Consider the following 24,700-nt stretch of genomic DNA (forward strand, 5'->3'; position numbering starts at 1 on the left):
TAAATTGGTAGCTCTCTACTGTATAGAGGAAACTATAGAGAATTGTTTGTTCAAGTCTCAAATGAGATGGTCAAATACCAGTACAATCAGCTTCTTCTCAGTGTTTGGGATCGTCTTGTTCTGGTAACAATGTATTAAATTCAATCTGTAAGAAGAGAAGGAAGTGTCTTTGGTACTAGTATCACTAGATAAGGTGGTTATTTACATTCGCACAAACATCACTGTAGTGAGTAATTTTCCTAGACTTCATGCTTTAATATTAAAATATACTAAAGAATTTATGCTTTTGTATTCCCTGCTTCCTGTAACCTAAATGAAAACATTGGTGAGCCAAATCTGTAACTTGGCAGATATTTAGTAGGTACATATATTTTCTCTAGTGCCAATGATGCATTTACCTGAGACAGGATCTTAAGGGTCTGGATAATGATGCAAACCCACGAGTGAGATACCACTGCTAAAATGCTAAAAGTGTAGATTTTACAATTGCTACCCTGACAATTCTTTTGCTGCCTCCATTGGCAGGAAGGTGAGCAGTAGCATGTTAAACCAATGGAAGAGCAAAGCAGAGACAACTTTTACTGTTTTGCTTACCATGCATGTTCTAGCTTCTCACTTATAAATGTTTCTGTTCTAGGATGAAGATTTCCTTAATTTAATTTTCAAGGCTATGATGAAGGATTCCTTGAATTCTTCACATCCAGTATCTTCTGCTGTTCAGTCTTCAGAACAAATTGAAGAAATGTTTGATGCACTTTCTTATATTAAGGTAGCTTTAAAAATATTTGGAAAGTGGTGCAGTAGTTATTGAAAACATGAATGTGGAATCATAAGTAGTCATGTACTCACAATTGTTTGGGGGGTAACTTACACCTAGCACAAACAACACAGGATCTCTCAGTAGTGTTTCTTAGTGTTTTCATAGCTTTTAATTAGGAAAAAAAATGTATGAGTATTTGTGTCCTTACTTAACATCCTTCTCCTTGGTGTATTCTTCAGCACAAAGTATGCACTCATGAAGAAGTAAGAGGGAAGCCAGTAGGTGAGACAAAATATCTAGTGAGACATGCAATCTTTTTCTCACAGCAGACTGTAACAGGTTCTTAAGAAAAGAGTAACAACAAGGCACTTACTGAAGCAATCACTCATTTTTATACACTCTCTGCTTTTAAAAATCAGTATTTTAGAGACTTCCTGAGCTGGAGGCTTACATCTGAAATGTAAAATTATTTCACTGCATATCCTGGTTGTCTGGAACTTGATTATTTCCAATGTCTAGTGACAGTTGTGTGCGAGATTTATGTTTTTAAAGCTTCACAGTGCCACACTTGAAAATGTATGAGAGAGCAAATATCTGTATTTGCCAAATTTTTACTCATGTTGGCTCAGGTTTTAGATGCCGAGTCCCATGATTTTGGTAGTATTAGAGGAAAGCCTTTTATATCTGTCATGGTTTGAGCCCAGAGGGCAACCGAGCACTAGGCAGCTTGCTTGCTCACTCCTTTCCTCCCCATGGATGGGGAGAATAAAATAAAACAAAAGGCTCAGGAATCAAGATAAGGTCAGGGAGGGATGACTCACCCGTTATGGGTCACAGGCGAAAGACAGACTCCTTAGGGGAAGGAAAATAACATTGATTTATTTTAAACAAGGATAACAATTTAACAGTCAAACAGAGTAGGACAATGAGAAATACAACCACATCTTAAAAACACCTCACCCCACCCCTCCCTTCTTCCTGGGCTCAGCTTTGTTCCTGATTTTCTCTACCTCATCCCCTGCAGCAGCATAGTGGGACAGGGAATGGGGTTTGCAGTCAGTTCATCACCCGTTATCTCTGCCACTCCTTCCTCCTCATGGGGAGAACTCACACTCTTCCCCTGCTCCAGCATGGGGACCTTCTCACAGGAGATAGTCCTCCACAAACTTTTTCCAATGTGAGTTCTTCCCATAGACTGCAGCTCTTCATGAACTGCTCCAGCATGAGTCCCTCCCGCAGGTCACAGTCCTCCCAGTGACAAACTGCTCCAGCACAGGCTTCCCTCAGTGTCACGGCCTTCTTTGGGCTCAGCCACCTGCCCTGGCATGGGGTCCTGCAGAGGCTGCATGTGGACATCTGCTCTACTGTGGACCTCTGTAGGCTGCAGGGGGACAGCCTGCCCTCTCACCATGGGCTGCAAGGGAGTCTCTGCTCTGTGCACCTCCCCCCACCCTCCTCCTCCTTTCCTCAGCTGACCTTGGTGTTTGCATAGGTATCTCCCTCATAACTCCAACTCCTTCTCTCAGGTTCCCTTTCTTAAATATGTTATTGTTGCAGTTACCTTAATAAAATAGCTCGAATCCTCGAATATTACTTTGATTTTAGTTTAGAATATTACTTTGATTTTAAAATGGAGTTATAGCAGCTATGAGAATATAAAGCACACTAAGGCCCTTAGGAATAGGAATGGTGTGTGCCTTGAACACTGTACGAATAGTTATGGACTCTGAATTAAAACAGTGGGTACTGGTTATGGATCCTGAGTCAAAACAATAGGTACCAGAAGAGACTGGGTTTGGTTTGGAAGATCAGTCAAAGATGAAATGAACATTGACCAAAGATGAAATGAGCATGCTCAAGGATGGAGTTCAATCAGCAGACACTGTGATGAGGACTATTGACGACCACCAGAGGACCCCCGTCCAACATAACCATGCATGCGTTAGATACATTTGCATATGATAATGATTTCCAGGAAATAACATGAATATGCTGATCATTATCCTCCCCTCATTCTATTCAAATCAATCAGTAAAGATGATCAATGATTTCTGTAGAATAGGAATATAGGTAAGGTGAGGTAACTGAAAGCCAATCATTATTAAGGTCAAACTAAACTTTATGAATTTTGTTGATCTTATGTAACCATGACTCTACTGAAAAAGTGTATAAATATGTTGTGCTTTGTACCTGTTGGTGAACACGTCTTTGGTGGAGCTATCAGGGGGGATAGCTGATAGCTGGATAGTTCCCCAGTGCTGGAATAAAGAAGTGCCTGCTTATCTGCTTTGTGTAGATAACTTCTATTCATGATTGCGACCACTAACGTTACCACAGAGGCACAGCCACCATCACTAATTGGCTCAGCCTTGGCCAGTGGCGCGTCCTACCTGGAGCTGGGAGAGCTTCAAGAAGCTTCTCACAGGGGCCACCCCTGTAGCCCCTCCTCCCACTACCAAAACCCCCACCACACACAAACCCAACACATATCTTTTGGATTAGCTGTCATATTTTTCCCCCACTATCTTTGCTTGCTTGTACTTTCATCTAATAAGAAATCATGGGGACAGATAGTACTTACTTGAAAATAGTCAAATACTGCATCTCCCTGTGCTCAGTGGAATATGGCTCCCACAGCTGTCTTGGTTCTTCTCCTCTGATTTCTTTTTTGGAAGTCTCAGCTGATTAACACATGTTGTCTGGCATCCTTGAACAGTCTGAGATGCCACATGGACTTACAATAGTGATATATTTCTGTTTACTTTGGTCTCTATTCTCTGGACTACAAGAATGTGTGATTATCAGTTTCCCTTGGTTATGAAGTGTATTTGGTTTCTCTCCCTAAGCTGTATATCAAAAGACATGGCTATTGTTTCATGCTTCAGAGTTGCTGTCTCGAGTAATTCCCTTTTTGGTGAGCTTCAAGAAGCTATGCATCATGCATGAATATGTCATAGTTAACTTCAGAGATAACAATTCTGTTGCTCTTTGCCTGATCAAAACTCCTCCATATAATTTTAATGGAAATATTCTATAAATGATTGGTTGGGACTTTCAGTCAATTAGTAAAGCATTGTATTTAGAGAATTACTTTATTACTTTATTACTACTAAGTATGTGCACCTTCTGAATAGAAATGTAGCAATCTACACGTTTGAGTTTAGGAGCTAACCAAAAGAAGTTTTGCCCTTGCATTGTTAGAAATGCGGTTTTTGTGGCTGCTTTCTATGTTTCAGAGACCTTTGTTGCATAGCTTTCCATTCACGCATGCAGTCTTTCTATTCCACTATTCTCAGCCTTATATCTTAGCTAGTGCTCTTGGCAATTTGAGTGGGAAGACACTTGCATCAGGGTCCCTAAATAGCTAAGGATGGTCTGTTATTGAATTGTGCAACTTGCTTTGTTTTACTATAGTACCAACTGTACCTACCAATAAGTAGGTGGCGTCTACATTTTATTGTCTGGAATAGGAATTATTGCACAAAATTATTTTTAGCCTTGTTTTGCAGACTATCAGTAAACCTAACAGTCAAGGGTGCAACAGCAATCCACCTACAACAACAGAGTGTTTTGGAGGATATGATAGTAAGAAAAAGAAAGTGGTAGAGCTATATCTTAAATATAGATTCATGCAAGAGAGGAAATTATGACTATATTATTAAAAAATATAGTAAGGCGTATTACTGTAGTTTCATGAATAATTAGAATAGTCAGGCAGACTTCAGTTTCAGGCAAGATGTTACTTAAATTACAAAACTTGAGTTTGGAATGTGCAAAAACCACACATGCTTTCATTAAAATTCTCCTTTTAATTTTTTCTCGATCCTTTCTCAGAAATAGTATCAAAAATATAAAATGCACCTTTAAACTTTTCATGATCTGTGGCTGCTCATCTGCATTCAGCTGTACAGTGTGCAAGTGCTCAGGCAATTTATTGATTATTGGCTGTGACATAGAAGCATTTACTTGGAAAGAAAATGGCTTTCAGCTATTGTTAAAAAAAAGCAAAAATACTTTTCTATCTACCTGTTCGTGACCACTTTGATACTAAAATTACTCAGTTACTGCTTTTTTTAATAAAATATGGCTGTATTTAAACACTGTCAAAATGCATTTGTCTTTCTACACTCAATTCCAGCCTACTAAGTGTATCTCATATTTTTCCTGTATTTTTAGTATTTTGATATAACTGCAAATCATATGACTGTTAAACACTGTCTCACAAGTACAGTTCTGTACCATACAGTGGAGTATGGGTAATGAAATAGGGCAGCCATCAGAGACTTATCAGTAAGAAGGCAATATTTTTGAGATTATGTTAATTGGAAAATATGTCAAGCTCTATTAGCCTGTTTTGTAACTGTATTTTGAGCCTTTGAAATATTAAAAATTATTTTTTTTTCCAAAGCAGCTGGGAAAAAAATTCAAGCTGTAATAGTCTTTTCTGTAACTGTATTTGGAGTTTATCAAATATTTAAAAAATACTTCTTCAAGGCAGCTGAGTTAAAGGTAATTTTTCAAATGATATCATTTGGGATAAAATCTGCCAGTTTCTGAGTTATTCTTGTAATGTTTAAGATCTATAATACACATATGCTTCAAGAAGTTCTGTAACTTTAATTTACCAATTCTTTTTCTTTTTTTCTTTCTTCCTAAAGGGGGCTTCACTTCTTTTGATGCTGAAGCACTATCTCACTAAGGATGTTTTCCAAGCTGGCATTGAGGTATACTTGCATAGTCACAGCTATGGATCTGCTCAGAGTGATGACTTGTGGGACAGCATGAATGAGGTATCCGTCTTTGATACACTGTTCATGTTTTTTCACTTCTTTAAATGTGTTGTATATTTTGATTTATTTCCTTGTTTATGAAAGAAATAAAATAATAGACTGCAGGTAAATACCTGAAGTTCCTGCTGATCATAGTCCAAAGTTCTGTCATATAGATAGGGATATTCGTGTACCTTCTAGGACTCCACTGAGTATCATCCCCAAAAAGCACTGGAAGTGGGTATGTCCCACCATGCATATCCACACATGTGGGCACATCAGTATGTACATATCCTCTCTAGAGTTGCATTGTTAGTGTGTTAGGACCAGAATAAAAATAGTCCTCTTAAATGCAGGACCAAGCTTTACTTTCAAGGAATAACTGTAGTCCTCTGTAGAGGTCTTGGGATACTCTTTACTAGTGTAACTTGTTTCAGTGATAGCTTCTGTTTCAACAAATGATGCTGGAATTGTAGGAAAACAGATTTTAGGGGACACTTCATTTCAGCAGCTCACAAGTGGTAAGGCAGACAGAAGACTGTGTCTGTTTAAAGTTGGTATAAGGGGAGAGAGAGAGGGCAGAAGAAAGCAAGGGCATGGGCCGAAGAGAGCAAGGATGAGAGTCAGCAAGCCTGTGGGTGCTGGAGAGATCCGGGATGAGAAGGCACACCTGAAGGAGTGGAGAGAGACAGCAGGAAGGAGAGATGATGAAGGAGGGAGAGAGAGCAAGGAAGGGCTGGAGGAAGAAGAGTGCAAGGGAAGAGCACATGAAGGGGAGAGAGTAGGAGGGAGAGTGCAAGGAGGGGAGCATTCGACAAGGAGAGACTGTGTGTGAGACAGTGAGAGTGCAAGATTGAGAGTGATCCCAACAAAGAGCTGCTGAGTATCCCCAGGGAGTGTCAGTGTAGTATAAGGGAAAGAAACAGATTTCCCTGTGAGTGTGTGTACTGCATGGTATGTATTAAAGTCTCTGAAATATGTGTGAGGTTCCCTCACAGAATGTGAGTGCTAGGCAGGATACTAACTTAATGTTTAGGTTTGCTTCTTGTCATTTACCTTACAATATTTGAACTTCTGCGGTAGAGAAATGGACTGGAGCTGCTGTTAGTTATTGTCAGCTGTCACAAGTGGCTATAAATATGTGTGTTTAGTCATACGTAGTCACTTGTTTGCCAGATAGTGATGGATTATTACTGATACTGGACTGTGACTGTAATGACAGAGAAATCTTCTGGTTTGTATAGTGATTTTTATAGTGCAAAACAGACTTTCCTCAACCTCTGCAAAATGGAGCCTCCTGACCAACCATCTTCAGTCATGCACACTATTGTGGTTTGAGCCTGGTCAGCAGCCAAACACCACGCAGCCACTCACTCCCCCTTTTCTTCTGGTAATGAGAAGGGACAAATGAGCCAGGGTTGGGATTCAGGATAGGACCGGGAGGGGAAAATAACCCGTTATGGTCATGAGCAAAAGGAAGACTCATTAGGGGAAGGAAAAAAAGAACATACATTTATTACAGACACTAACAACATTTGACAGAATAGGACAGTGAGAATCATTGCCACATCTTGAAAACACCTTCCCCCCACCCCTCCCTCCTTCTCGGGCTCAGTTCTGCTCCCAATATCTCTACCTCCTCCCCCCAGCCACGCAGGGGTAGGGAACGGGGGGTGCAGTCAGTCCTGCCGCTTCTTCCATCTCTGGTGGGGGAAGCTTCTGGAACTTCTTCCCCCTGCTCCATCATGGTTCCCTTCTCACAGGAGACAGTCCTCCACAAACTTTCTCCAACATGAGTCCCTCCCACAGGCCGCAGCGTTTCCTTACACTGCTCCGGTGTGGGACACCAATTTTCTCTGACTGGATTCCCTCCCACAGCTGCAGCCCTTCCCAAGCTGCTCAGCGTGGGACACTCCCACATGCTGCACTCCTCCCAGCGCTGAACTATAACAGCAGTGGGTCTACCTTTTCCCACAAGACCCCGGCCTTCTTCGGGTGCAGACACCTTGATCAGCCATGAGAAATGAAACACAGGCCGTAAATCAGTGTCTGCTCCACCACAGATCTTCATGGGTGGCAGCGGGGGGCCGCCCTGCCGTCTCACCACAGGATACAGGGGGGTCTCTGCTCTGGCACACCTCCCCACTCCTTTTCTTCCTCCGTTCCTCCACTGACCTTGGTGTTCACGCAGCTGCTGCAACTCCTACTGACAAGTCCGACTCCTCCTCACCACGTCCCTTCTTAAATATGTTATCACATAGGCACAGCTGATTGGCTCAGTTTTGGTGTAGAGGTGGAGCTGGCTTGGAGCTGGGGGAGCTTTGAGAACCTTCTCACAGGAGGCCACCCCTATAGCCCCCCTCCCCTGCTACCAAAAAACCCCACCACTCACTCAAACCCAGGACTTTCATGTAGAAAATATACCACAGGGAGATGGTAGTATCCACATAAAGTGGCTAGGGAGACCACACAGATGCCTCACATTTAATTAGTGTGAGTGTCTTACTGTTACTAGATGCCGGGTTTAACTGCTACTATGGCATGGGAAAAGAATCGTTCTCAAAACTAGATTACTTACTTCGTATGTCTTCCTGGCTCAGAAAATAACTTTTTTATTATTATTACCCAGTTTGTCCATTGGAAAAGTTCAGCTTTTCTGCCAACTCAGCAGGCCTCTTTCTCCAGTCTTCTGGAACCTCAGTCATCATCTTTTAATAGTCAAAAATCATTCTTACCAATTCTGGGATTGCTTCACCCATCTTTAATAGTATTGTTAAGTGAATCACATCTAACCAACTTAGTAACATCTAATGTCAGCACTTAGTGTGTATTTCCTATTTTAATAAGAAACAATCTTTGTATTTGATGCTAAATTAGTAGTTACCAAATTCCTGCTGGCACCAGGTATTTAACAGCATTATCTTCCAGAAGTTGCCCTTCTATGTGGAGGAGCCCACCGATTGGTTCTTTAGATATTTTCTGATGCAGCTTACAATGCTTGCCTTTTCCCCTGTGTCCATTTCTGGTCGCACCTAATTTTGTGCCTGAGTCTTTGGGTTGCTTTGTGGGTTTTTTTTTCCATGTAAGTGTTAATGATGTTAATTTTGTGTTTTCACTTTCCTACACTTTCATATTCCCTTTTTGCAAAGACCCTTTTAGCTGGACTACTTTAATACTGCAGTGAGTTAGTTTACATTTGGGCTTTTATTATTTTGCTTCCCTGGGAAAGCAATGCTTGGGAAAACACTACTGTGTTACCACTGATTTTCACCTATTGCCTCTCTGAATTTACTGAAATACATGTACTGATCTTATGTACATTTTCATTTGTTTTGGTATTCTCTATGTCTTAATATCTTTCTTTTTGTATCCTGAATGCTTAGTTTCTCTTGCTTTCTAATAGTCTTTCACCTTCAGATTCTCAGCCAGACTCCATTGGTTAACAGTCCAATCTAGACAGGCATCATCTCTGACTGCCTTCTCTGCCTTTGGTATCAAAAGTTCATCTATTCTACGAACTTGATGGAAGGTCTTTGCTCAGTAACATTTTCCCCCAATAGGTATTTTAAGAAGAATGTGAGTAGCTCACACAAATATTGTGTAACTTTCTGATATTTGAGTTGACTGATACCTTTTTTAGTGCTCCTGGACTCTATCCAGTGCCCAGATCTACTGAAAGTTTATTTCAGAGTTTTATTTTCATAATATAAGAGGCCATATCTCTGTCAGGACTTCTTGATTCCTCTCTATCTTAGATGGGAACTAGTGTCTCACTTTTGACAATTAAATCATTAGTATTACCATGTAGTGAGATCTTTTGTTATCATTTTTGGTTGTTTCCCATATTTATGGTAATGGTAAAACCAAAGCTATCAAATTCAGCAAATTGATTGTCTCTATTTCCTCTTGCTCTTGTTAACTATGCCTGGGCCGAATGTGTGTGAAAATTCCAACCATAAAAGTGGCCTTTTCTTTGATCATAATTTTTTGCTGTCTACACAACAAAATGCACAATCATTTCTTAAGTCATAGCTTTCTCTGTGGAAATTGACAATCATAGTTGGAGTGAAGATGAGAAAATTGCATGTGAAATAAAATCTGTAACACAGAAAGCAAACTTTCTGTATACTTTGCATGGAAGGAAGAAGGATGAAGTAATTTTCATGTGTTGCTTTCATTGGAGCTGTTCAAAGAAGATATGTAAATAAAAACAATGTTATAAGATCTTTAATATGCTGAAACCATGAACTTATAATTTCTAATGAATTAGTTTAATTTCAGGTGATTGGGAAGGATTCTGTTTTGGGATAAAACTATTTCAGCAGTGCAAATTTCAAATGTACTCATGTCTCTGTACAGATTAGACACAGATCTTTCTGCCAGTCTTTAGGTGGTTCACAGTGTTAGCAGAGAAAAACTTGAGATGTGAAACAGGCAAGGTGACAAGGTGCAAATATTAGACTTAATTAGTTTCCTGATCTCATAACATTCCTCTCATCTTGGGCTGGGGAATTTCTTGGTGGCTTCAAAATGTAACAGGAAGGAAAGGAAAAGACAGTGGCAAAAGAAAGTGAAAGCATGCATTCAGCACATCTTGGGCAATTTATTAAGGGATTGCGTAATGTATCATTGTAGTAACCATGATGTTTTGTGATAACAACACAGAGAAAGAAGATTTAGCCAAGAGTGGATTTTGGGAGTATGTAAAAAGTATGTTTTTTCATGTAGACTTCAAATTCTATAAATTTTAAACTTCTGAAAGAGAATTGCTTCTCTGGAATTGAAACTCCTATTGAAATTTCTATGGTCATTTTCCCAGGATGGTAAATTGTACATGTTATTGTTGGCTTAAACAGGGAACAGTAGGCAGTAAGATGCTGATGAGGAAACCAGAGAAAGACACTGTATAGGCTGGTAAAAGTTAAATGTAACTTGAATAATGATATTTTAATTTCCTTATAGCTCAACTTAAAACATTCTTTTGTAAGTTAGAGGACATATTGTCTTCTTCATTTTGGATGATCATCTCTGCTAATGAAGAGGCTGTGATATGTAGACATGATAAAGTACTTGTCCCTCATTGGGGATATTGTAGTACAAACCATTCCTGAAAGATTAGAAGAGGTTGGAGATTAAGCTATGCAAAGGATGGTAAATGGGAAAAAAAAAAAAAAAAAAAAAAAAAAAAAGGAGATGAAGGATAAAGGAAAAGGATAAACTGATGTTTGCTATTTTTGTTGTACAAACACCATCACTTTAATGCAATTTATAATATTAATTTCAGAATTAAAAGAACATATTTAACTTGAAATGAAACATCCACTTAATATCGGAATACCAATAAGGAAAGGTAAAGGGTAGGGGGGAGCTTGGGAACATACCATAACTTTCTTTTCTGTAACATTCTCTTTTCTACTTTCATGACAAGCCAGTGCAGCATACCTGATATTTTCAATTTTTCTTTCCACTGCTTCGCTAGGTTTCCCTCAACTTAAGAAAATAAAAGCCACTTGCTCCCCTAAGTTGTTGGTTACAAAATTTACAAGCTCAATGACAAAGTGATTGTTTACAGATGCAGAATCTTACCCCTACTTACTTGGTAAGTTAAGGAGGAAGGTTTAAAAGTGTTCTCCATTTTCTGTTTTCTTGTTATCATTGTTTTTTACAGATTACCAATGGAACACTAGATGTAAAAAAGTTGATGAAAACTTGGATTCTTCATAAAGGATTTCCTTTAGTCACTGTTGTCCGAAAGGGAAAGATTATTTCTATACAACAAGAGAAATTTTTGTGTCATGTGGAACCAGAAAATTGGACATCAGATACAAGGTTATTACCTTCTTAATACTTTTTATCCATTAAAATCTACCTGCAGATATCTTTTCTGTATCTTGTGCATCTTTCTCATTTGTATTCAGGGATTCTAGTATTTTCTTTGAAGGTAGGTAGTAATAGAGAATTTCACACAGAAATTCACATGTTTAGTGTCTGCCTGAAGATCCATATCTATTGCCACCAAAGCACTGGTAAAAATCTGTAGCATCCTTTGTAAACTGAGTTTCTTATTTGCATCTTCTCCTGAAGCTTTTAAGCTTGAGATGATAAATTATGGTTAGTAGTACAATGAATTCTTAAATTTTTTAATACCAAAAAACAGATCTCACAGATAAAGTCTTCTTTTAATTTCATAAAGTTTTGTGTGTTTAATGAGAAACTGAAGAAAGGCAGGTTGCAGAAGTTACAGATTCATATGTCTTACTTCAGAGCCTCTGCTTCTTCCTGCCAAAACTCAGTGTACATCTTGGGCTTTGTTAGAGGAAAGTAGAAAAGCTAGAATCAAAGCCTACTTGGCTTAAAAATTTTCAGATGGCACTAATGCATGACACTAAATGTCTGAATATATGAGAGGAAGTACATATGCAAATACCGAAGAAGCCAAAATGTGGCAGTTGCTAATTGTAAAAATTAATTTGCTGCAAATATGTCTGATATTATGAAGCTTACTACATTTTGTAACAAAACAAAATATGTAAGCTTGAACCCTTTTGAGATTTTGTTGCATTCAGTTGTTTGAAGTCTTAACAGGAACTGAGCCCTTTGCATCATCTTGCAGAATCAGGCCTGTGGAATTTGTCTCTTGAAATGTTGGAAGTTACAAGGCTTTTTTTTATTTTTGTTATGTGGAGGAAGGAAAGAGATGTGTGGTTGAAAGGTAAGAGAAGAAAGGAAGGATTGTTAGGCTTAATTATTCCTTTATTTCTAGTTGATGTAAATTTGGGGAGTGCATCTGAAGCTTTTGAAGAATGTTCCGTGTGAGCCATACACAGAAGGTGTTCCTGTCAAAATTGGAATGAATATGTGCAACTTGTTTCATCTCACTCAAAGTTGTGTTTTCTCTAAATAGTCAAGTCCTTATCATCATTGTGAGCCAACTTATTATTTATTCTTCCAGCTTGCAATTCACTTGAGACAGTTTTTGTGGTATGCAATCAATTATGGTTTCTACTACCATGATTTGGAATTAGAGTCTTGTACCTGAATCAACATAAATTGTTTTGTTTTGTCTTGTTTGATATAAAACATGTAAAATTTCAGGAAGACAGAACATTAGACTGGGGTGAAAATAATACTGGCTGGATTTTTGATGCAGTCAGAGATTTCCTGTCCATTTGACTTTGAACAAGCTACTTAGCATGCTGGAACTGAGGAAGAAGTACTAGGAAATGTGGTGTCCCTTAGGGTTCTGTACTGGGACCAGTACTGTTTACATGTCTTCATCAGTGACATAGGCAGTGGGATCGAGTACATGCTCAGCAAATTTGCAGATGATACCAAGCTGAATGGTGCAGTTGACATGCCTGAGGGACAGGATGCGTGAGGCACAGGATGCATTTCAGAGGGTCCTGGACAAGCTTGAGAAGTAGACCTATGTGAACCTCATGAGGTTCAACAAGTTCAAGTGCAAGGTCCTGCACCTGGGTCAGGGCAACCCTCAGTATTAATACAATCTGCAGGATGAAGGAATAGACATCAGTCCTGCAGATAAGGGCTTGGGGGTACTGGTGGGATTAAAAATTGGACATGAAAAACTGGAATTGTGTACTTGCAGCCCAGACAGCCAACCATATCCTGTGCTGCATCAAAAGAAGCGTGGACAGAAGGTTGAGGGAGGTGACTCTGTCCCTCTACTCTGCTCTGGTGAGACTCCATGTGGAGTACTGAGTCCAGCTCTGGAGTCCTCAATATCACATGGACCTGTTGGAGCAGGTGCAGAGGAGGGCCACAAAAGTGATCAGAGGGATGGAACACCTCTCCTGTGCGGATAGACTGAGAGAGTTGGGATTGTTTAGCCTGGAAAAGAAAATGTCTGAGGGGGATGTTATTGCAGCCTTTCAGTACTTAAAGGAAAGATGGGGATAGACTTTTTAGTAAGGTCTGTAGTGATAGGAGAGGGACTAATGGTTTTCAACTAAAAGAGAGTAGTTTCAGACTAGGTATAAGGAGGAATTTTTTTATGATGAGGGTGGTGGAACACTGAAACAGGTTGCCCAGAGAGATTGTGGATGCTCCATCCCTGGAAATGTTCAAGGTCAGGTTTGACAGGGCTCTGAGCAACCTGATGTAGTTGAAGACGTCCCTGCTCATGGCAGAGAGAGTTGGACTAGATGACCTTTAAAGTTCCCTTCCAACCCAAACCATTCTATGATTCTATGAAATTTTCCCACTTCTCAACATGTCAGGAATAAAAAAATAATTGCTCTACATGCTGTACATGTATTCTTTTATCATATTCTGATTATACGAATGAGATTTATACTTTATAATTTTACATAGCATGCGGTGATTCTAGTATTATTAATATATTAAAATGCTTAAATGACAAAAAAAAAAAAAAACAACCACAAAACAAACCCTTCAAGACAAATAATGTGTGTATGATATATCAGTAAACATTTGTTTTCCTTTTCAGTTATCTGTGGCATATTCCTCTCACCTATGTAACTAATAACTGCAACTTTACCCACTGTATTAATGCATATTTACTGGACCAGAAGTCAGGTATGTGACTCAAAACTCCGGTAGCAAATTACTTAAGTGTTACAGATTACTCATCTTTCTGAGTGCACACTTGTGTAAGATGTGAAGTTGAAGGCATACGTAGTACAAAATAATTACAGAGATCTGGAGCCAAGCACTACTGATGGTGTCATCATTAGTTAGCTGGTTTCCTATAGCATTACATATTTGTACAAGTAAATGTCAGCAAGTGGGCCACAAACACAGGTTTGGAATTTGTAAAAGCCAGTCCTCTTTTCATCCCAGTGCATGCACAAAATCTCTCAAACTGCATGTCCTTTAGAGAGTGAGTAATGGGAAAGTTGTTCTGCCAGTGTATTGAAATATGAGGAAGTCACTTTCCATTGAAATAATATTTTATTTAATAGTATAAGAAAATATTGCATCTGCAACAGATTAAGTTTTTGAGAATGCTATAGAACTTGAAACCTCTAGATCTTTTCACATAAACTCTACTTTTGCTGCAGTGGCTAGTTTGAATCCTAAATTGCTAATCTGAGGAGAGTTTTTATTCAGCACTGTTTTTTTTTTTCCTTGACAAGTGAATGCTTACTATACACTTTTATAATACTGTGATAAAATCACTTTGTCTGTCTTTCTTCACTGACATTAATAGGTTTTGGATTTTATTGAAGCTGGTCTGATTCATTGTCTTACTTCTGCTGATGTATTTTCTTCTCATTCATTAAAGTTACTATTCAGTGCATTTAACTAGCAATTATTTTTAATTCATAAACCTATCTTTCACCTCCACTTTTTGAAATAAAACTATACCTATTTAAGATCAAATTATTTGAGCTGATCTTGACATCTTTACTGTTTACTCACTTTTATGAACTGCCACCCCTCTAAAATTACTTTAGAAGTACTATAAATAAATGTTTTTGGTTTGTCATTCTGATACTGGTTTTATAAATTCTGCAAGTTATTCATGGCCTTTTTCATTTGAGATGGAGTTTTAGAAAAAAATACTATGAATTATCAGAATGGAAAAACAAAGCTGTTTAATTGAATGTGTTCTTGATCTTACTAGAACTAATAGGTAAGTAACCTGATTCCATTATTTTTGTTTCACCTTCAGTGGCTCTGTTGGTGGTCTCATGTTCATCATACTAGTTCTTTACTCACTGTAGAAACTTGAATGTGGAGGATATGAGAGTAGGAGAGATGTATAAAAGAGTTTGGAGTAGAGTATTTATTTAATTTCAAAGGCATTGTAGGTGCTATTCAAATTGACGTTTTTGGGAATAGTTACATAATCAACTGAAATGAAGAACTTTTTCCCAAAGGCTTTCTTTTTGTATCCAGTTGACTTTGAAACTAGACTATGGTCTTTAAACTACTTGACGCCATCTTCATTTCTCTATTTCTTTATATGATGTGTGTAACTGTTCTTCATATATGTATCTATATACATATAGATAAATACATATATGAAAGTGGGCAGAGAGGAGACAGAGTTGTTTGAAAGGACGACTGGACAGAAGGAGAAAAATTACTGCACTAAGTAATTAACTTCATAGATACAGACCGGGGCAGACTGCTATACTGTTTATTTGATTATGTATAGGAAGAATGAGAAAGAAGTACAACCTGGAATTTTGGGGCCTTCTCATAGAACCTTTGCACTGGGTATTCCTTCTTCATAGCAGGGGGAACTAGTGGATGGAAAAGAATTTATTGATTCTGTGGAACCAGTCTGCTTCATAGATTTGGATATGAACGAATAGTTGCTAAGTGTTTGTTTCTGCTGCTAACATTATCTGTCCATTAGGTGTCATTGAACTTCCAGAAGAGGTGGAATGGATAAAATTCAACGTGGACATGAACGGCTATTACATAGTACACTATGCTGAAGACTGGAAAACGCTGATTGATCTCTTGAAAAAAAACCACACTGCTTTGAGTTCTAAAGACAGAGCTAATTTGATCAACAATATCTTCAACCTTGCAGGGTAAGACTTTTATTTGGGAAAACACAGTTAATATGTGTATGAAGTTTTTTCCATGTCAGAGAAGATCAGGCTTAGATTCTAGAGAAGGCTGATTCAGAGAAGTTTTAATTCAGTCTTTATTAGCCTATTGAAGCTGTTTACCATTCACTAATACCTTTTTTAAAGTTACTTCACAGATGCTTCCATATTGTTCATTTTTCTGCATCACAAAAAGCCACATGATAACTTCCATTTCTGAAAGACACTTTTCTTTACTGTCTGATAATCTGCCTCGAGGACTGTTTTCTTCTACTCTGTCAAAGAGTGCTCTACTTTAGAGAAGTAAGCTATTTGCTTATAAAATCATTATTGGCTCCCTCTCTTGTCTTTCACCACTGCCATCAGAGCAGATGAGGCTGAGCATTCTGGATGGCCTTTCTGACAGTGCTTTCTTCTGAGTGCCCTGATTTATGATAAATATTTTCAGTTATTGTTGTCACACTTCCTTACCTATTTTAATTTTTGTTAATTGAAGGCATGTTAGTGGCCATTGTTGCTTTGCTGATATCCTACTAATGTTATAATATAAAAATTTCTACATCTAAAGTGTTTCTTATGTTACTCCCTCTATTCATCTATCCCTCTGTTAATGTAATGGAGAGCATCACTTCTGGATTCAGGGAGTGCTTTTGTTTTGGAAATCATTTTAATGTTTGTATTCATTGACCTTATAGTCTAGGAAAAGAGTCTCTGGAAAAGGCCTTTGAGCTGATTGATTACCTTAATAAAGAGAGCAGCACTGCACCACTCACTCAAGCTTTGTTTCAGCTGAGTCGTATATACAGCCTTTTAGAGAAAAAGGGTGAACAACAACTGGCAGCACGAGTCATGGTATGTCTTAGTTTTCTGTTAATTATGATTTGAAATAATTAGCTGTAATGTTCCTTATAATTACATTATCTTTTTAAGTGTTGACTGTTGAATATACTCAATAATCTCACTAAATTGGATGGAGATTCTAGATACTTGCCAGTCTTGCTTGCTTTTGTTAAATAGTAATGACATCTTACTGAAATGCTAAATTTTTTGGATCTACTTCTTCCTTCTCTACCCACCAGTGTTTTGTAGGGAGAGTCTGGAGATTTGCTGTAGTCACTATAAAGGTCAGTGTAGTACAGATATGTAATTAAAAAGAGTCCTTGACAATTTTCTACTACAGAAAAGTTATTTCCAAGATTATTAGAGTGGCTGGAAATCACAAATATAATTGCTTTATATAGAGACAGTGGAAAGAAACAAAACTATTTGCTGTAAAAATAGAAACATGAGTGGTTGTCGTTGTCCCATTCCAGCTGTGTGATAGATTAACATGATACACTGCTACAGATTTAGCAATGAAATCAACATCATAGCTTCAGTTCTTGATGCAAAAATGTCCTTAATGTCTCTATGTACCTTCTTATTATGAAGCCTCCTCTCTGTATTCATCTACAGGTTTAAAATTATCTTTGCTGCTTTACAATGTAGAAAGTCAGCAAAGGGATTTAATCTAGAAGGAAAATTATTAAATGATTAGATAAAATAGCAGATTTTTTTTTTTATACTAGGTAAGGGTAATTAGTGAGTACTTAAGGAAACTTATAAGAAACGAAAGCCCACTACTATAATAATTTTCCTTATTTAGTATTTATTCAAAGGTTTTACAGATCTGATGTGACAAACAGCCCAAGATATGGTTTGCAATGCAGCATCTATGAGGTTATATTTAAGTTTAAGGGTTTCAGCTAAGATGAAGTATCTGGTCAGGCACCTAGCTGTGGTTTTGGCAAGCTACAAAACTACAAATGTGAAGGGTGTTCAGCCTCTAGATAAAGGTTTATTTGTTTGTGCTAAACTCAGGTGTATTAACTGTTACTTGATTGAGTTAAAAGTAGTTAAACATACAGAAGTTGTAGGTAGTTGAGCCAGTAAACTGAATACATACAAGTCTGATCTGTAGCTCGAAGAGTAGTCTTTGGTTTCCATGTGCAATTTAAGATGTAGACCTGGCCCATCTTTCAGATCTATGTGTTATCTGATATTTATTCATATAGATAAGAAATGGTATATGTAAACTGGAACAGGGAGATGAAAAACTACTGTGTTTAACTTCTGCAGTTCTAAAACTTAACTTTTTTTTCTTTATTTAAACTAATTTTGTATACAGAAAACACTCTTGGGATGAATTAACTATTGCTAATGTTTTTTCCTCCTTTAGCATAGAATAGAGCACCTGCTTGGTGATAAAATTGATCAACAGAGTTGGACAGATGATGGGACGCTGTCTGAACGAGAGCTCCGGTCAACGCTGCTAGCTTTTGCCTGCACCCATGGTATGAGAAACTGTAGAACAACTGCCACTGAGATGTTTGAGAAGTGGATGAAGTCTAATGGAACAATGAGGTACCACAAACACTGGGCTTCCACTTCTTTTATCTACCTGCTTTCCTGTTACATTGCCACCATTGTTTAAAACAAAACAAAACAAAACAAAACAAAACAAAACAAAACAAACAAAAAAAAAAAGCCCCACACCATCACCACCAACACTGATAGAGTACTTCATTCTCTCTTTGACTTGTTCCTCATGTAGAAGTAATTGCTGTTTCAAGATGAGAGAGAACTCTGCTAGCATTTAAGACTTTGTCTGCAGTCTCATTAAGACTGCAAAACCAGACACAAATTGCTTCCATCTGCATTTCCTAAGCTGCATGCTCAAGGAGGATTATTTAGTAGTAATGTCAAAGCATGCCTTTTTATCTTACAGAATTAATTCTGCTCTGGATTCATGTCCATTTTTAGCCACAGGAAATTACTCAGATTTTTGTACAGTTTATTGTGCTTTTGTGTGACTAATATGATCTGCTTTTTCCCAGTAACTTAAAGAATCAGACTGGAATGAATTTAGTCCAGCAAATTTACAACTGCTACAGAATTAAATTGCTCAAAAGAGAGGAATCTCTTTCAAGCTAATATTTTAATTTTGTAACTTTTCTTCCTTCTTTTCTCAGATGAGCATTTATATGCCACCTCTTTTGTTTGTTTGGTTGTTGTTGTTTTGTTTTGTTGTTGGTTTTGTTTTTCCCTGTAGTCTGCCTAGTGATGTTATGAAAGCCATATTTACAGCTGGAGCCAAATCTAGTGATGGCTGGGAATTCCTCCTAAAGATGTACTCTTCTTCAGTTTCTGAAGCAGAGAAGAGCAAAATGATTGAAGCCTTGGCCACCACAGAAGATGTCAGAAAGCTGATCTGGTATGAAGGAGCCAAAAAGTTGTATGCTGTGTAAATTAAAGGCGTTAAAATCTTTTCAGAAAAAAAATACATTGCCTTTTTTGAATTGTTGAAGTTCTGATTGCTAGTCTTTCCACATGTCTTATACAGGCTTCCATAAACATGAAGAACCTGATACTTTTCACTTAAAAATAATTTATATTACACAGTAGCTAAAAAGTCCAAATTCTGAATATGCATAAAGATAAAACAATTGAACAATTGGCTCTGCACTACTGGTAACACAAAATTGCAGACTTTGTGATAAAGGTAACAAAGTTGAAGATTGTTCTATGGAGTCTTAAAAGACTGGTGTATCTTCATAACCAAGATAATATCTAGTTGGGGGTTGGGGTTTTTTTGTTGTTGTTTTTTTTTTTTCTTCTTTTTTTTTCTTTCTTTCTTTCTTTGGGTGATATTTTGACCTTACATTATGCTCTAACAACTCTCTATAGACCAAATCTCAGTACTGCATGGAGGACACCAAGGTTGTGCTGCTAGGTGATTCTTGTTACAGCTTTCCTCTCTTAACTTTTCAATGTATTGTGCTTTTTTAACAAGTTGCTAGAATTTACTTCATCTTTTCCAACAGCAATGAAAATTCAGGTATTTTGTTCAGAGCTAAGGTCACTCTGATACTTGGTAACTAAAGCTAAATAAGTACAGTGGTAATAAAATGGAGCATTGGTGTGTTCCATATACCAGAAGTCTATTATATAGTCCTCATATTATATCTGTTACATATTTTTTTCCATCTGTTTTAGGATTATCAGAAGAATCATATGAAGATAACAATAGATGTTTTTTCCTGTCCTTTTTCATGTACTTTGTCTTTTAGGTTAATGCAGAACAGCCTTGAAGGAGAAGTCATCAAGGCACAAGAGCTTTCACATATCATAGCAACTGTTAGCCAGAGTTTGTCTGGATATTTGCTGGCCTGGGACTTTGTCAAAGAGAACTGGGAAAAGCTTACACAGAAGTAAGGCTTTTGATGTATCTGAAACTTCACACTCATTGTGGCAAAAGCACCTGTTTCTTTCAAGTGCAAGATAATAAATAGTTGGATTCATACAAGAGGATTTCTATTAAAATTGTAAAGCCTGATTTGAAATCTGATTTTACTAAAATAACTTGGAATATCAACTTTGAAGTCTCACCAATAGTTGATGGGACTTTGCTTTAGACTCGCTTTAGAAATACCTGTTATCCTTAACTGGTCTTGCAGGGTACCCACCAGGAGAGCTGGCCTGCCAGGCTTTCAAAATCTAACAGTGCATGGAAAACTGTATTTCTAAATCCTAGTTTTGATTTGGAATAGTTTCACATTGCTATAAAAACTTCTCTTGGATTAAAATTTCTGCTTTAGCAAGCTTTCAGTAGGCAATATTACAAAATTACTTTGCTTGAAATGAAATCTGGTTACAAATTCAGTTACTGTAGAGTTTTGGAATACATACCACAAATATAGGTCTTGGTATTCAGTGTGTGGTGTCCTCAGTTCGTAACAATTTGAGCTGTGTTAGAAGTTTGAAATTTTTCCATGTCTTTTGCTCTGAAGTTCAATTTTTAGAGGGATTAAGGAACTACGGGCTTGGAAATCTAAGACCTTTTATCTCTTTTGAAAAATGAGTTCATGAACTTGAATTTAAGTTCTTGTAATGATTTTCAACTACTAAACGAAAAAAGTAGAAATAAGAATGTGTACATATACTTAACCTGCATCTTAAAATGGCACCTAGTTAAAATAAATTATTTGTTTCTATTTCAGATTTCACCTAGGCTCATATACTATCCAGAATATCATTAGTTGGTCAACTTCTCAGTTTGCAACAAAAGCACATCTACTTGAGGTTGGTGACTTAACCTACTAGAAAAGGATAATATCTACTGCCAATGCTGTTTCAATTTAATTGAGGGATGAAGAAACCACATGTTACTCCTGTCCTTAATGCCCTTTTGCAAGGATATACATATACTGCTTTCCCTGCTTCACACACAGCAAATATATGCATAAATATGTTGAATATTACATACCAAGTCTGTGACAGAGATGTGTATAGAATTTAACAGTTATCTGTTTATTCTGATTTGTTTTTCTGGAATGGAATACATTGTCTCCCAAAAATAATTTTTTGGTCTAGATGTTGTAAACAGGCTATGCTTTCTGCCTCTCTGGAAGGTGATGGACTGCTATAAAAATTGCTTAGTTATTTTTGCTCTTAACAGTCCCAATGAGCTGTTGTGGAGGTTGAGTATCAGTTAAGAGCCAGTTAATAGCCATTAGAAATCTCTGTTGTCTTCCCTAACAAGGCCTTGAAGGTAACGTGTAAAGAATGGTTTATAGTTTACTCTAATGTTTTCATTCAATATATTGATAGAAATAGCACTGACAGTTATGAGTGGGTGTGGGGGTCATTCCAGAGTGGTGAAGAGGGTTGCTTGCAACAGTCAATTTGTTGTCACAGAATGAGACTCGTTTTCCAGAACTTTAATTGCTCTGTGATTGCTCTGTGATAAATATGATAAGTGAATGTCTGTTTATTGGTGAAATAATTTATTGAAACCAAATGAGTTATTGCTGAAGTTACCTTGAAAAATGCTTTTGTTGAATTGTGGGAACTCCTCTGAGAGGTTTGTTTATTGCATAGATACAAATGATTCTCAAGAATGGATTTCCTGCAATATATGTGTAGCCTTTGCTTTGGAACCTATTTGTGTGACCAGTGTTGATTTTAATTAAAGTTTTCTTTTTCTTTTGCTATGCAGGTGAAGTCATTTTTTGAGTCAAAATCAGAGGAGAGTTCTCAACTGCGTTGTGTAAAAGAGGCAATTGACACAATTCAGTTCAATATCCGGTGGATGGAGAGGAACTTAGCAAAGCTACAAGAACTGCTGTAGTGCACATAATGCTGTGATGTGTCAGCCATTTAGGAGCTCTGTGGGCAGTTGCTGTGTTTCTTTTGCAAAAGCCAGGGTGAATTCAGTCATCACTGCAGCATTGTTTGTACTATTAAGGAAGGAAGGAAGGAAGGAGTTATTACGAACTGTTATTTCTTTGCAGGCTGCTCACTGAACAGTAGATTTTTTTGATGCAAAACTGTAGGTGGTTTCCACATTTGTAGATACAGAAGGTGTTGTGAAACAAAATCATACTTTCTATACATAACTAGTAGTTGATCTTATAAAGTACATCATTTTTAGGCAAAAGAAATAAGTTTCTGATTTAATTTAGGTATGGATTCTTTATTTTCTCATTATTCTTTAGGAATTACACACAAAAAAGTATTAATATCTCATGCTAATAGTATACACTTTGATATATAAAGTGGTAGCAGTATGAAAAAGAAAACCCAGATAGCAAAACCAAGTGTGCTAGAGATGGGATTCCCAGAAACACTGATGTGACCTTGGAACTCTAAATTTATTAGGCACTTTTGAGAATCTCATCATTAATCACTGAATTTTCACTGATTTTTCACTGATTATATCTGAGAGACTGCACAAAATTGCATTTTTCCAGGTTGATTCATCTGTTAGACTGACTACTGATTTGTGCCCATTTGACTACTGATTTTTAATTTCACCACTTGTTGTAGAGGGTCTGCAATTAATTGATATGTCAGCCACTTCATTTGGGTAAGCTTCTGTTTTTTCCTTACCTGCTAACTCCCATATCACAGCGTAATTTGTGAAATCACTCACCTTTTATGACATTAGCTTTAGGAAAGCTTCTCATTTAGTTTTTAATGATTTGTCCTTGTACTGCTGTGAAAAACCTTGTGAGACAAATCTTTCTTTTAAAGAAAAGGATCTAAACCACTAATGTGCTACATTAGAGCAACAAAATACCTACTGTGCAATCTCCACCTCTTTCAAAAGAAGTGAAAAAGGCCATTTTTGAGGTGCAGCATATATATACAACACATACAACAGTAAACATACCTTTTTATATGGACATCTGTTCTATTAATTTCATTACTAATGAAATTTTTCTGGATTCATGCTAGCAGATTCAGACCTGTTGTTTTATCATCATCCAATTATGTGATCCGTTATAAACTATGATGAAAGCACTAACAATTAAAAGTTGTGATATTTTAATTAGAATATTTTAATTTCAACTGCAGTAAATGCTGAAGAAGGTAATAGTTTGAATTAGAGTAAAATTAATGGACTTAAAAATTTGTCACAAGGTAATTCAAACAATGCTTTAATTTATGAAACTGTAGCACTGGCTGTTTAGTTGGTTAGCAAAAATTGTAAGCTATGATTTCTTAAGCCATATCATACTTTTCCCATCTTTTCAGACTATCTGTCAATACTCCTGGAAAAGAAACTCCTCATTTTCCTGTTCACGTTAGAATTTCAGATGTCATTTTTAACCTTGAAATTATCAGAAAGAATGTTAGACCTTAAGAGTGTGCAAAAGCTTGTTTGCCCAAAAGACCCAGAAATTAATAAGTTTTGCATGCACTGAAGAAGAACCTGACAGTATGAGCACTGAAAATAAATCATACTTCCTTATAAGTTATGGAATTAGAATTGTAATTAAGTATGTTCTTGGAAATTTTGTACTGCAATATATTATGGCTTCATTTCCTCCTTTATTTTAAACCTTTGGAATTGCTACAGAAATATTAGTTCTGCCTTTGCACATTTGTGTCTGTATATATATGTCATCTCTTTTTCTTTCTAGTCACTTCTTCATATTAAATGAGACGTCAGTAGAAACTTTTCACTCTTATATCCCACCTATCCCTTCACATGTGTTTTACCTCATCCCTGACTGCAGTATTAAGGCAGATAAAATTTAAAATGGAAACTGTGGAAGAAGATCTCATCTTCCTCCTGATTTCTGCTGTGGAATTTAAAAAATTTATGATTTTATTCAAATGTTTTAATGACAGTTATGAGGTAATAGCTTGAAGCTGGGCTATACCAAGAAAATCTGTAAAGCTGGGGTGGTTGTGGAGTGATTATTGAGTAATTTTTAATTTTATTACGTGTTACATATGCATACTTTTGGTATGTCAGTTGTAGACGTTTTTAAATTATTTTTCTGTCATGGAGTCTCTGACCCTATTAAAAATTGTGCTGGAGTCCTTCCTTGAGAAATGTTTAAATGTGCTCGTCCCTTTTTGAATATATTGGGAACTGGTGAAAATTTGAAGGGCTAAGACCTGGTGGAGGACAGACAGACATTGCTGACAAGCTTCCGTTTTGGTCATGGGCTTACAGTAGGATGAGAGTTGGGAAAAGGGCTAGGCTTTGGTGCAAGACAAAGTGTATAGTCCCAGCGATAGGGGAGCCTTGAAAAGGCTGCCAAGGGAAGGTGAGGGCTGCCAAAAGC

At 37.2% G+C, this 24,700-nt stretch overlaps 1 protein-coding gene across 3 annotated transcripts in view; it reads left to right on the plus strand.

Annotated features, from left to right (window-relative positions):
• LOC104362884 (leucyl and cystinyl aminopeptidase) overlaps positions 1-24,461 on the plus strand; it is an 85,981-nt gene extending 61,520 nt beyond the window's left edge. For all 3 annotated transcript variants that reach the window (XM_032985421.2, XM_032985414.2, XM_042787579.1), the window contains 11 exons: positions 638-769; positions 5,419-5,550; positions 11,198-11,358; positions 14,000-14,088; positions 15,881-16,061; positions 16,775-16,931; positions 18,298-18,482; positions 19,171-19,332; positions 20,189-20,329; positions 21,119-21,200; positions 22,117-24,461. In XM_032985421.2, coding sequence (XP_032841312.1) covers positions 638-769; positions 5,419-5,550; positions 11,198-11,358; positions 14,000-14,088; positions 15,881-16,061; positions 16,775-16,931; positions 18,298-18,482; positions 19,171-19,332; positions 20,189-20,329; positions 21,119-21,200; positions 22,117-22,248 — 1,554 coding nt within the window. In that variant the 3' untranslated portion in view covers positions 22,249-24,461. The remainder of the gene's footprint in view (positions 1-637; positions 770-5,418; positions 5,551-11,197; positions 11,359-13,999; positions 14,089-15,880; positions 16,062-16,774; positions 16,932-18,297; positions 18,483-19,170; positions 19,333-20,188; positions 20,330-21,118; positions 21,201-22,116) is intronic.
• Positions 24,462-24,700: the final 239 nt, after the last annotated feature.

Source organism: Tyto alba, unplaced genomic scaffold, assembly GCF_018691265.1.
Source record: "Tyto alba isolate M040663 unplaced genomic scaffold, T.alba_DEE_v4.0 Super-Scaffold_13, whole genome shotgun sequence".
NCBI classification, from domain to species: domain Eukaryota; kingdom Metazoa; phylum Chordata; class Aves; order Strigiformes; family Tytonidae; genus Tyto; species Tyto alba.